The sequence below is a fragment of the Diospyros lotus genome, chromosome 9 (genome assembly GCF_014633365.1).
Source record: "Diospyros lotus cultivar Yz01 chromosome 9, ASM1463336v1, whole genome shotgun sequence".
Lineage (NCBI taxonomy): Eukaryota > Viridiplantae > Streptophyta > Magnoliopsida > Ericales > Ebenaceae > Diospyros > Diospyros lotus.
In genome coordinates, this window is record NC_068346.1 from 14,064,538 (window position 1) to 14,078,633 (window position 14,096).

General features: G+C 32.7%; 1 protein-coding gene across 1 annotated transcript; it reads left to right on the top strand.

Annotated features, from left to right (window-relative positions):
• Positions 1-12,877: 12,877 nt before the first annotated feature.
• On the top strand, positions 12,878-13,855 carry LOC127809261 (uncharacterized). Its single transcript, XM_052348023.1, has one exon. It carries the CDS (start codon positions 12,878-12,880, stop codon positions 13,853-13,855), a length of 978 nt encoding a protein of 325 aa, XP_052203983.1.
• Positions 13,856-14,096: the final 241 nt, after the last annotated feature.

Sequence of the window (14,096 nt, forward strand, 5' to 3'; positions counted from 1 at the left end):
TTCTTTTATTTAGTTTTTCCCAAAACAACCTTTAATAAGATGGGTATTTTACATAGAATATATATACATAGATGTGGCAGAATACATATGATTGGTTTGATTTTATATTGATTGGGTATTATAGGCATGTAATTTTGATAGATCTAATGGAATAACAATGTTGTCCAGATTTAACAGTTTTTCTGCTCTTACTTTAAAAATTCGTCAAAAATTGCATATGTTGAATTTTGGGGAGATTCAAATTGGAAAATGACCCCCTATGAGTTGTCTATCATCTAGACTTGGAATGACCTCATTTGGAGGCTCATATAAGTTTTTATGACATCTTTCATATACATTGACAGATTCATACGAGAATAGTATTTTTGGAGGATAGAAAAATATTTTGGAACTCCAAACGTTACTGTAATGAGTTCATTTTTTTATACGATGAACTTATAAGAGTTTAATACATTCTGTGTAAATTTTATAATTTTATGACATCGTTTCCTATTTTTAAATGATTTCTGAAATATTTTACTACATGCTGCCAGAAAAAACAATTTGTTTGTGGATTTGGAAAAAAAAATATTTTGAGAGTTTTGTAATCTGAATCTTGATGTGAATTTAATTGAGAATGTGTCTCTATGAGGTATTTATCCCACCAAATTGGGTTCACGTAATTTTGTGCTAAGAATTTAAATTTATGCTTGTCTTCGTAAGGGTCGACAATTTGAATTCGTAAATGGATAGTGTTTCACTAGTAGGTCTCTATTGTAAATGTCTTTTTTATGTTTTTGCATTGAATGTTATTTATACATGTAGTATTATAATGAATTAACTTAAGAAAAATAGTAGTGAAATGGAGTCATGTTTAGAAGGTAAGGATTATTGAAAATTTTAAAATGATTGATAATGAATTAGGATTTTTGGCACATTGACGTCGTGGGCAACTAAGACTCCTCCACTTGCAAATCCAAGAAGTGAACTTTAAAGACTTCAGGTAAGTAAACTCTCTTTAATTTTCATCCCATGTTGAATGGTTAATGTGGAAGCATTATGCTTTATGGTTGGCTTGTAGATATTTAATGCTAAATCTTCTCGTTACTTTGTGTCATTTCCTTACGTATAATGAAAATGATTAAGCATGTATATATGACATATCATTGCATCAATGAGCAAGCATAGGCATTGATTAGAGAAGGTTAAATGTTTTTCACATGAAAGATGTGTAAATGTGCAAATTTTCTTTCAAAGATATGTAACTCAAGTTTTAAAGGAAATGGGTAAATAAATGAATAACGAACAAGACAAGTCCAAAACTAAAATCCTATGCCATTAGTTATTGGGTGAGTCTATCTCCAAGCGATCTTCTCAACTCATCTAACTCTCATCACCTGAAACGTGGGGAAAGTAAAGAGGTGAGCTAAAGCTCAGCAAGTAAACTCCATGCACATGATACTTGCTTGTGACATGCAAAATTTGAATAAAGTTTGGAAAATGTATCCCCATTTATTTTAACTTTTCAAAATATTTCATTACTATCGTGAGCTCACAGGGTGTGTCATCTAGCCAATCAGAATGCAATAGGCAATTCTTATTTGAAACCAGATTCATTCCACTGGTAGTACTGCAAAGCGGTTAAAATTTCTTTTTACTTTCAACTTTCACATTCACATTTCTTCACAGGTCAGGTGCGCCGGTCCCCCACGCCCCATTTCCCACTCACATTATTCATGGTATAGACGTTCACCAATTTCCTTTAAAACTTGAGTTACATATCTTTGAAAGAAAATTTGCACCTTTACACATCTTTCATGTGAAAAACATTTAACCTTCTCTAATCAATGCCTATTCATGCTCATTGATGCAATGACATGTCATATATACATGCTTAATCATTTTCATTATACGTAAGGAAATGACACAAAGTAACGAGAAGATTTAACATTAAATATCTACAAGCCAACCATAAGGCACAATGCTTCCACATTAACCGTTCAACATGGGATGAAAATTAGAGAGAGTTTACTTACCTGAAGTCTTTAAATTTCACTTCTTGGATTTGCAAGTGCAGGAGTCTTAGTTGCCCACGACGTCAATGTGCCAAAAATCCTAATTCATTATCAATCATTTTAAAATTTTCAATAATCCTTACCTTCTAAACATGACTCCATTTCACTACTATTTTTATTAAGTTAATTCATTATAATAATACATGTATAAATAACATTCAATGCAAAAACATAAAAAAGACATTTACAATAGAGACCTACTAGTGAAACACTATCCATTTACGAATTCAAATTGTCGACCCTTACGAAGACAAGCATAAATTTAAATTCTTAGCACAAAATTATGTGAACCCAATTTGGTGGGCTAAATACCTCATAGAGACACATTCTCAATTAAATTCACATCAAAATTCAGATTACAAGACCCTCAAAATATTTTTTTTCCAAATTCACAAACATAATTTTTTTTTCTGGCAGTATGTAGTAAAATATTTCAAAAATAATTTAAAAATAGGAAACGATGTCGTAAAATTATACAATTTACACAGGATGTAGTGAACTCTTATAAGTTCATCATATAAAAAAATAAACTCATTACAACAACGTTTGGGATTCAAAAATATTTTTCTATTCTCCAAAAATATTGTTCTCGTATGAATTTGTCAATGTATACGAAAGATGTCATAAAAACTTATACGAGCCTCCAAATGAGGTCATTCCAAGTCTAGATGATAGATAACTTATAGGGGGTCATTTTCCAATTTGAATCTCCCCAAAATTCAACATATACAATTTTTGACAAATTTTTAAAATAAGAGTAGAAAAACTGTTAAATCTGGGCAATATTGTTATTCCATTAGATCATCAAAATTACATGCCTATAATACCCAATCAATATAAAATCAAACCAATCATATGTACTCTGCCACATCTATGTATATATATTGTATGTAAAATACTCATCTTATTAAAGGCTGTTTTGGGGAAAACTAAATAAAAGAAAAATTACTTTCTTTTTCTTTTTCTTCTTCTTGAGGGGTGATTGTGTGTTGAGAGAAAAGAGAAGTGAGATGTGTGAGGGAAAGAGGGAGAGGTGAGGTTTGGGAGGTGGAAAAGAGATGTATTAGGGTTTTTTTCTCTTTTTTTTTTATTAGGTCTTGAGTTGGGTGGGCTTTAATTGAGCTTTTGGGTTATTTATTTATTTTTTCCTCACCCATTGGACCAATAATGAGTCTTTTATAAATTAAACCCAAAATTAAATTAATTTGTGTTCTAAATCCTATTGAGTGCTATTTAAAAATTTCAAACCCAAATAAATATATTTAGCCACTTGAATTGAATTTGATAAAATTATAATACACTTAGAAATTTTTAAATCAATAGTAACACATTGAACTGCATAATAATAAATTATATATTTTTTTTCTAATTGGCACATTGAGCGTGACGGCGTCCATTTACTTCCACTGCATAACAAGGCTCAATAATTGATAGTAATAATTATAATTAAATCATTTATATGGGCATAAGTAATAAAATTATGCAAAATTTATAAATGCATATAAAATAACACTCGGTGTTACATTCATACAAAGAAGTCAAACGATAATCAACAAAACAACGAAGAGCCTGACGCACGAATATGAACATTTAGAGAGTTTAGAAATTGTTTTAATAATACTTCCATAAAAAATAAGGAAACATTTCGTGAATTTATTTTAAAAATAATTTCTCTCTAATAAAAATTGCATATTCGAGTTAAGTTTTAAGAATCATTATTATAGGTTGAATATACACTATTATTATTAATATATAATAATATTTTTTTTATGCGAGATAATGGCTCGATCAAGATGCTAAAGAGTCATCCCTTGGCGTCTTCGAGAGGCTTGTAAAAAGAAAATTAAGTTAATGGCAAAACCCATCTGATCAACACAGTGGGTTCCAAATTGTTGAATTTCATCTAATTGTTTATTATGAAAGAATTAATTGTACATTTAATTGTGTTACAATGTCTACATATTAGATAGTGACATATTATATTATTATAAAGTATAAGACACAACGTCATCTATATATTATGATTCTTAAATTTTTTAACTTAGTGAAAAATTCGCCTATTTATAGAGGGAAAGAGATTGACAAAATAGCTCTTACACTCATTTTCCATATAATGTAATCTCTCGATATTGTTTCTTTTTTATGATTTTTAAAATTTAAAATAATAAAAATTTTAACAATATTATGGTTTAATATTGTTAAAATTAAACCATTTAATAAATATTACAAATATTATACATTTATTATATTTTTATTTCATGCACATGAAATATATTAATTATTATACACATTTAATAATTTATTATTATACATTTTGTACATATTTAATAAATATTATAAATAATTAATTATTATACATTTATTATATTTTTTATTTTATGCATATGAAATATATTAATTGATATATTTAGAATTTAATAATATTATGATTTTTAAACTTAATATATTTATTTAAATTTTATAAATTAATTTTTTTATATTCATCTCAAGTTTAAATGTATATTTAAAATTTTAAATATATATTAATATATTAATTTTTTTATAAAATTTAAATATTTATCTCAAATTTAAATATTTATAAATTAATTGAATAAAAATAAAAAATTTTAAAAAATAATGTTAGTGACGGATTGAATATTTCGTCACTAACTTTTAATAATAAAAAAATTTAAATTTAAATTTTATTTTTTAGTAACAGAAATAATTTTTCGTCGCTAAAATTAATTTTTATTTCTTTGTTATTTTATCTAATATTTAAATTATTTTTTTATTTTAAAATTTAGCGACTGAATTTATTTTTCATCGCAATGTTTGCAACGGAATTTATATTCCAAATTAGAGAAAAAATAAATTTCGTCACTATATAAAAAATTAATTTTTATTTTTTATTATTAAATTTTAGCAACGGATTATTTTTTTCATCACTAAAAAATTATTTTTTTTTTTAGCGACAGAATTTTTTTGTGTCGCTAAATTCCGTTGCTAATCCTTACAAAAAAAAAAAAATTTACAATCTGTCGCAAAATAATAAGTGAAATTTTCGTCACAAGATTCATCGCTAAATTTTGAATTTTTATAGTGATTTCTCTAGTCCAATTCCGAGTGCCAGCTTCATCTAACTTAACATCTCTTGCAATTACCATGTAACTTAACATCTCTTGCAATTACCATGTTATTTGCTTGCAAATCAAATACTCTATTGCTATTATACCCCAAGAACACCTATGTTATAGCTCTTTACTCTAACTTATCTCTTTTTGTTTCGAGCACATAAATGTAGCATACACTCCCAAAAACCTTGAGATGTGCTATTGAAAGCTTGACTCCAAACCATGCTTCAAATAGAGTCCTCCTTATTAAGGCCTTGGTTGGTAGCCTATTGGTAGCCAATTATACCCCAAGAACACCTATGTTATAACACTTTGCTCTAGCTTATCTCTTTTTGTTTCTAGCACATAAATGTAGCATACACTCCCAAAAACCTTGAGATGTGCTATTGAAGGCTTGACTCCAAACCATGCTTCAGATGGAGTCTTCCTGTTAAGGCCTTGGTTGGTAGCCTATTGAAGAGATACATTGGAGTGTTTACTCTCCCAGCCCAAAAGCTTTTAGAAAGATTTTTTTTAAACAATAGATATCTGGCCATCTCCATGATAGGCCTGTTCTTTCTTTCACTCACTACATTTTGTTGTAGAGAATATGTGACTGTTAACTAATGATTAATTCCAGCCTCATTAAGATACTTCTTGAATTGCAAGGAGGTAAACTCAGTTCCATTGTCAAACCTCAACACCTTAATTTTTCTTTCACATTGGTTTTTAGCAAGTGCTTTGAACTTTTGAAATTCACCAAACACTTTAGACTTCTATTTGAGAAAAGAAATGCCTAGCGCATTTTGGTGCTATCATTAATGAACAATAGGAAGAATCTACTACCATTAAGAGAGGGTGTCTTCATGGTTCTACACATATTAATATGAATCAATTACAGCTTGTCAGATGCCCTTCAAGGCTGATTTTTAGGAAATGTCAACCATTGTTGCTTTCCAAACTGACATACACTGCATACACTCTTGTTATCATGAACAACAAGCAAATCTTGCGCAAGCTCTTTATCATGCATATACTTTAAAGCACCATAGTTAAAATGCCCTAATCTTTTATGCCAAATAGATGACTTATTAACTCAACCAACTAGAGCATTCAAATTAGTTTGCTTTAAATTTACTGAAAAACATATGTTCTTCATCAAAACAATAAGTAATTCAACACCAGTTGTATTAGTGATTATGCATGCATTATCTTCAAAGTGCAAAGTGTAACACTTTTCCAGCATCTGAGATATAATAAGAAGATTTTAACTGATGTTAGGTACATATAGGACATTTGAGATCAATTTAGTACCTTTTGGTGTATGGACACCAACCATGCCTCTACCTTTAACTTCCACAAATTCTCTATTTCCCACTTTCACTCTAAAAATGAAATCTCTATTTAAGTCAATAAAGGTGTTGTCATCAAGTGTCATGTGATTTTTGCATTCTGAATCAATGAGCCATGCTCCATGGCTACTGCTTGTTGCATAATAGATTGCAACAAAAAAGTGCTCTTGTTGTTGTTTTTGTTGTTGTTGCAGACGTCATTCAGAGACTTGAGCCTATTGTGCTTGCTGCTCTCCCTTATTCTTGCATACTTTTTCCATATGTCTATATTGTTTGTAGCATCTGCATTGGACTCTAAGTCTAAACCAACACCAGTTTGGTGTATTTTCTTTCTTGTTGCAATAATAGTGTTGAAAACGTGACTTAAAAGCTGTTGATGTGGTTTGAAAGAGTCAAAATTGCTGTTAAAGTTAGCCTTATCCATAACTAATAAATTAACGACTACCTGATACAATTCAGATTTCTTAGGTTGTTTGTTAGCTGATTTCTAGCTAATTTTCAACAATTATGTTTTACATATTTGATGTATAAATATGTACTTTTACTGCTTAATAAAATATTTCAGCCTTTGTGTTCTGTCTATCCTCTGCATATCTTTTCATATAACTTGTTCTCGTCTCCAACAAATTGGTATTAGAGCTTTTTTCTTAAGGGACCTGTGAGATTGAGTGTGCCCAAACACAACCCAAAACAATTATCACCTATCTTACACAACACACAAAACCCTACAAATCATTTAAAATGGATTCAGAACCTCCATTCACTGTTCTTGCACCACCAGTGTTTGATGGAATAAATTATCAAAGTTGGGTTGTTCGTATGGAAGCCTATCTTAAAGCAAATAATCTTTGGGAAGCTGATGAAAATGAATATGAGGTTCCTCCTTTGTCAGACAATCCAACAATGACACAAATCAAGAGTCACAAAGAAAAGAAGCAGAGAAAGTCAAAGGAAAAATCAAAAGCAAGCCTATTTGCAGTTGTCTCCTCATCCATCTTCACCAGAATTATGACGCTAAAAACAAGGAAATCTGGGATTTCTTGAAGTAAGAATATGAAGGAAATGAAAGGGTCAAAGGTATGTAAGTGTTAAATCTAGTATGAGAGTTTGAGATACAAAGGATAAAGGATTCAGAGACAATCAATGATTACTTTGATAGACTTCTCAGTATTGCTAATAAAGTAAGGCTTTTTGGTATCACATTTGATGATTCTAGAATTATACAAAAAATTCTTATTACTATTCCAGGAAGGTTTGAAGGTACAATCTCATCTCTGAAAAATACTAAAGATCTGTCAAGTATTACTTTGACAGAATTGCAAAATGTTTTACAGGCACAAGAACAAATGAGGCTTATGAGATAAGAAAGATCTATTAAAGGTGCTTTTCAAGTCAAATCACAAAGCAACAATGGTGGCAAGAACAAGAAAAAGAAGCAAGACTATAACAAGCCCAAAAGTTCAGGGAACAACAAGATGAACAACAGCTCTCAAACTTTTCCATCATGTCCCTACTACAAGAAAATAAAAGAAATAGAAATAGAATTGGAAAAGAGAAAAAATAAATAAAAGAAATAGAAATTTTGAAAAAAAAGAAAAAAATGGAAAAATATCAAAAAAAATCCAGAAAGGTCGGGAAAAGTCTAAAAACTAATTTAGGGCTTGAAGAGCATGTCCGGAGCTAGGAAATTGATCTGGCACGTGTTTCGAGGTCAAGACATGCGCATTAAGAAGGCTTTAAAAGCTAAGTCTCAGTGAGTTTGGAATTTTTAATATTCTTAGAAAAATATTTTATGAATTCTTATAGAAAAATATTTGGTGAAATATTTAAGTAGATATTTATGTTGGAATATTAGTAAGGAAAATGGAAGAAAAATAGAGAAAAATGCAAAGAAATTATGGAAAAATATATTTTCATGTTTATTTGGATAAATTTATAATTAGGGTGCCTTAAGGCTTGAGGTGAAGCAACATATGCAAATTTTGAGGTTGACGCAAAAATCGAGGCTGTGCACAGATACTGGGGAAGCCTGAGAGGTTAAGTTAAGGTAAGTAAAATTTCTTAGAAAATTATGAGAGTTATTTTACGAATCATTATAGAGAAATATTTGGGGAAATATTTGAGAAATATTTAATTTGGATTTATTGAGGAAAAATAGGAAGAAATAAGAAAAATATCAGAAATTTAGGAAAAATAGGATATTGATATCCTTAAATAAATGTGATCGTCGTGGCATGTTAAGGATCCGAATTGAGTACATTAGAAGCCTAACACGCGAATCAAGTTATTATGAGATACGTTCAAGGTAAGTGGTTTGATCCCAAAACCCGATTTTAAGTATATGGTTTATCATGTTGTCATGTTTTGATGTGAGTATGTCATATAGATTGCATTTATATGTATTGATGATGAAATTTGCATATGTACACGATGATATTATTGATCATGCATTCGCATAAGGGTTTGAGAGTACAGGTCGGGACCACTGTTTTTCCAAGGGTGCATTCATACATCTCAGCTTGGTAAGGAGGCTGTGAAAATGGGGAGTAGCATTAAGGTACGATCGGCTCAAATTGAAATGAAATGGAAAATCACATTTTACATTCATGCACGAAATATATTTTGTATCCTTACTTAAATGATTTATCATCTAACCTGGGATTTTCTCCTGGAATATTCAAACGTTCCAGATAGAGATTGTAGCAGAAACGAAGATGAATGAGTCATGAAATGACACTTAGCAAAGTGCGTGATGAATTAAATGTATGTTATGTAGCCCATGTATTTAAGTTCTGCTACTTCGAATTCTGAACGTTTTGAGGAATGATGATGTATAACCTTATTTATGGTCAATGAGAATGTAAAAATTGATTTATGATTAATGATAAGATGTTAGGTTCTGATGATACTGGACCGATCACCGAGGTCTGCCTCGAACCAAGTACTGCAAGGGCGGGGCTGTAATCCCCCGGGAGAACTCCGACGCTCAAGTCAGTAGAAGAAATATGCCCAAAATAGAAATTGAACCAAGAGTCAGATGATCCGTACCTGTAGAAGTCGACCTCTATTTAAAGATGGGGTAAAGCACACTCTGAAGAGATAAGATAACTTTTGAACCGGACGTTGGAGAGAATCTCGGTTGACTGGGTCAACCTCGTTCAAAATCAAATATGAGATGAATGATGAAGATATAGGTGACACGTGGCACTTCTTGAGGCAGGCACGTGGCAGCACCACATTGGAGATCTCCAAGGGTAGTATAGTATTTTTGCCCTTAGTAAAATATTCCCTCATCAGGTTCGATTCTAGCTTCCGCATTTGATGTTGTGATGATTCTCTTTCAAGATAAATGTATGGAAATTTTGGGATGGATATGAGAAATTATATAATTTAGCATTAAATTTGAAGAAAAAAAATTATTATCTCAGAATTGTCTTAAGTTATAACACGCCCGAGAAAGTGGGGTGTTATAGAAGCTAGATGCAAGATGCCACAAGTGTGGTCAGTTGGGGCATATGGAGAGGGTATGCAAGTCTCAACAACACTTGGGAGAAGCCAAGGAATTGGGGCATATGGAGAGAGTATGCAAGTCTCAACAACACTTGGGAGAAGCCAAGCAATCTGAGAATCAACCTCAGAAGGAGCAATTGTTCACAGCTTCAAGCCTAGCCACCTGTAGCTCAATTGAAAGTTGGCTTATAGACAATGGTTGCACAAATCACATGGCCTATGATCAAGAGCTTTTTAGAGAAATTGACAAGAGTGTTGTCTCCAAAGTTAAAATTGGAAATGGAGATTACATTCAAGTCAAAGGAAAAGGGACAATAACAATCGAAGGGCACTCAGGTTTGAAATTAATTTCAGATGAATTAATCAAAATCTGTTAAGTGTTAGCCAGTTGCTTAATAAAGGCTTTAAGGTGTTGTTTGAAGACAAGTGCTGCATGATTAAAGATGCAACAGATGGAGAAGTGTTCAAGGTCATAATGAAAAATAAAAGCGTTGCTTTGGATTTTAAGGGAGAGGAACAAGTTGTTGTACTCAAAGAAGATTTTAACGTTGTTTTTTGGCATAAGACGTTGGGGCATTTTCATCATGGTGCTCTAATGTACATGAAGAAAAATAATCATGTGGAAGGTTTGCCTAAATTAGAAGAGGAACTTCTTGCATGTGCTGCCTGCTAATATGGGAAGCAAACAAGGCTTCCTTTTCCAAAAAATAAAGCTTGGAGAGCTACACAAAAACTGCAATTAGTACACACAGATGTGAGAGGACCTCAAAAAACATCATCTTTGAATAGCAATAAGTACTATATTGCTTTCATTGATGATCACACAAGAATGTGCTAGATTTATTTTATGAAGTTTAAATCAGAGGTTGCTGACATTTTCTGGAAGTTCAAAGCTTGGGTGGAAACTCAAAGCAATTGCAAGTTGCAGGTGATCAGGTCTGATAATGGAACTAAGTATACCTCAAAAAGATTTAATAAATTATGTGAAAAAGTAGGCCTTGAACACCAACTGACAGCATCTTACACTCCTCAACAGAATGGGGTTGAGGAGAGAAAAAACAAAACTATCATGGAAATAACAAGGTGTTTGTTGCATGACAAAGGGTTGCCAAAAAAGTTTTGGGCTGACGCTGCAAATACAACAATTTTTTTGCTGAACAGATTTCCAACAAAAGCTGTCCAGAAAAAGACTCTGTTTGAAGCATGGTATGGATACAAACCAAAGATGTTTGAAAATATTTGGTTGCTTGTGTTCCTCTTACATTCCACAAGTTAAGAGAGACAAGTTGGACAAGAAAGTAGAACTTGGAATCTCTGTAGGCTATAGCTCAGTTTCAAAGACCTATAGGATCTACTTGCCACAAAGCAACAAAATGATCATCAATAGAGATGTCATATTTTTTGAGTCAGACAGTTGGAGTTGGAACAATGAGAAGAAGATTGAAGTTTGGGAGGAGAATGATGATATTGATGATTCACCAGTCATGGGAATCATATCTCTCTCAGATATTTATCAGATATGCAATGTTGCTATGATGGAGCCTGTTGGATATGAAGAAGCTGTAACAGATCAGAAATGGGTGGCTGCAATGAAAGAGGAGCTTAAGATGATTGAAAAGAAATAGACATGGCAGCTGGTGGACAGACCTGAACATAAGAAAGTTATTGGAGTAAAGTGAGTTTACATAACCAAGTTCAATCTGAATGGTTCTGTAAACAAGCATAAGGTCAGACTCGTTGTCAAAGGATATGCACAAATGTTTGGAGTGGATTACTTGGAAACATTTGCCCCTGTTGCTAGATTAGATACCATAAGAATGCTGCTGGCCCTTGCTGCTCAAAGGGGCTGGATTACACACCAAATGGATGTCAAGTCAGCTTTCTGAATGGATACTTGGAGGAAAAGATTTTTGTTGAACAACTTGAAGGATTTGTTGTTCAAGGACAGGAGTAGAAGGTTTATTTGTTGAAAAAGATCCTCTATGGTTTAAAACAAGCACCAAGGGCCTGGTATAGCATAATTGATGCATACTTGGTGAACTTAGGCTTTGAAAAGTGTCTAAGTGAATTTACTCTATATGTAAGGAAAGTTGATGATGAATTACTTGTGGTGTCTTTATATGTTGATGATTTGCTTGTTACAAGAAGCAATGAGGAGTTAATTGGCTGATTTAAAGAAAGTATAAAAGACATGTTCAAGATGACAAACCTTGGGAAGATGTCATTCTTCCTTGGTATGCAAATGCAGCAAAAACAACATGAAATTTTTGTGCACCAGCAGAAACATGCAAAGGAAATTCTCAAAAAGTTCAACATGGAAGAATGCAAGCCAACTACTACTCCAATGAATCAAAAGGCTTTCAGCTTGCATGATATTTGGCCTGGTTGCTATTAGGTACATCAGGCAACCTATTAGGCTTTTGAACAACGTTTCATCAACCTTTTCAACTCTATCTTCTCTGCAAGTGCAGCAAAAATAACATGAAATTTTTGTGCATCAGCAGAAATATGCAAAGGAAATTCTCAAAAACTTCAACATGGAAGAATTGTTGATAATTATGCTTTAGTTGCCGAGTCATCCATGAGTTTAGCAGGTTGTTATTTTTTTCTTCTATTGCAGATTTTTTAGGAGTTTGTTATGTGCTTATCAAGTCAAGTTTAGTTGCTTAAATTTAGCTTTCTGTTGAAAGACTATAGCTGATTACGGGATTTGTAGCAGGTTTTCAAGATTAACAGTTGATTTAGTTACAAATCTCTTGTATTTAAGCTTCTGTGAATTTAATAAAAAGTGTGTGAGTGATTTCAGCTTCTCATCAGTTTCAACAGTGGTATCAGAGCCGTCATATCTTGAGGGACCTTGTGAGTGTAAAAAATGCAATCTGAGACATCATTTATAGTTGCGGCACCTCCTATGTTCGACGGAGAAAACTATCAAATGTGGGCAGTGAGGATGGAAGCCTACTTGGAAGCCAATGATCTTTGGGAAACAGTGGAAAAGGACTACGAAGTTCCACCTTTAACAGAGAATCCAACAATGGCACAGATCAGAAATCACAAAGAGAAGAAGCAAAAGAAATCCAAGGGAAAAGCTTGCCTTTTTACAGCAGTTTCATCAACTATCTTTACCAGGATTATGACTCTCAAGTCAGCAAAGGCAATTTGGGATTTTCTCAAGAAAGAGTATGAGGGAAATGAGAAGATCAAAGGGATGCAAATGCTGAACCTAATCAGAGAGTTTGAGATGCAAAGAATGAAAGACTCAGAAACTGTGAAAGAGTATTCTGATAAGCTTCTTTGCATAGCAAATAAGGTAAGGATACTTGGTGGTGAGTTTCTTGACTCTAGAATAGTCCAAAAGATTCTGGTTACTCTTCCAGAACGTTTTGAATCAACAATTTCTGCTTTGGAGAACTCAAAGGATTTGTCCAACATCTCTTTGGCAGAATTGTTGAATGCTCTTCAGGCACAAGAGCAGAGAAGACTTATGAGGCAAGAAGGAACCATTGAAGGGGCTTTACAGGCCAAATTGCAGATCAAGGGCAAGAAGAAGCAGCGGAAGAAAGAAAGTGATGATCAGCCTTGCAATTCAATCACACCTGGGGGAGCAAACAAATTAAATTATCCTCCATGCCAGCACTGTGGAAAAAAAGGTCATTCTCCTTTTAAGTGTTGGAGGAGACCTGATGTGAAGTGCCACAAGTGCCAGCAATTAGGCCATATTGCTAAGATTTGCAAGAACAAAAATCAACAGCAGCAGACAGGTGCACAAGTAGCAGATCAACAAGAGCAAGAGCAGGAACAATTGTTTGTAGCTACTTGTTTTTCCACTGTCAGTTCTGGAGAAAGTTAGTTGGTGGACAGTGGTTGTACTAATCACATGACAAATGATGAGGAGCTATTTCAGGAACTAAGCAAGTCAACTACCACTAAAGTCAGAATAGGAAATGGAGAGTGTATTGAAGTCAAAGGAAAACGAACAGTTTCCATTGAAACCTATTCAGGTACCAAGCTTATACCTGATGTTTATTATGTTCCTGACATTAATCAAAATCTTTTAAGTGTTGGACAGCTGCTTGAAAAAGGATACAAAG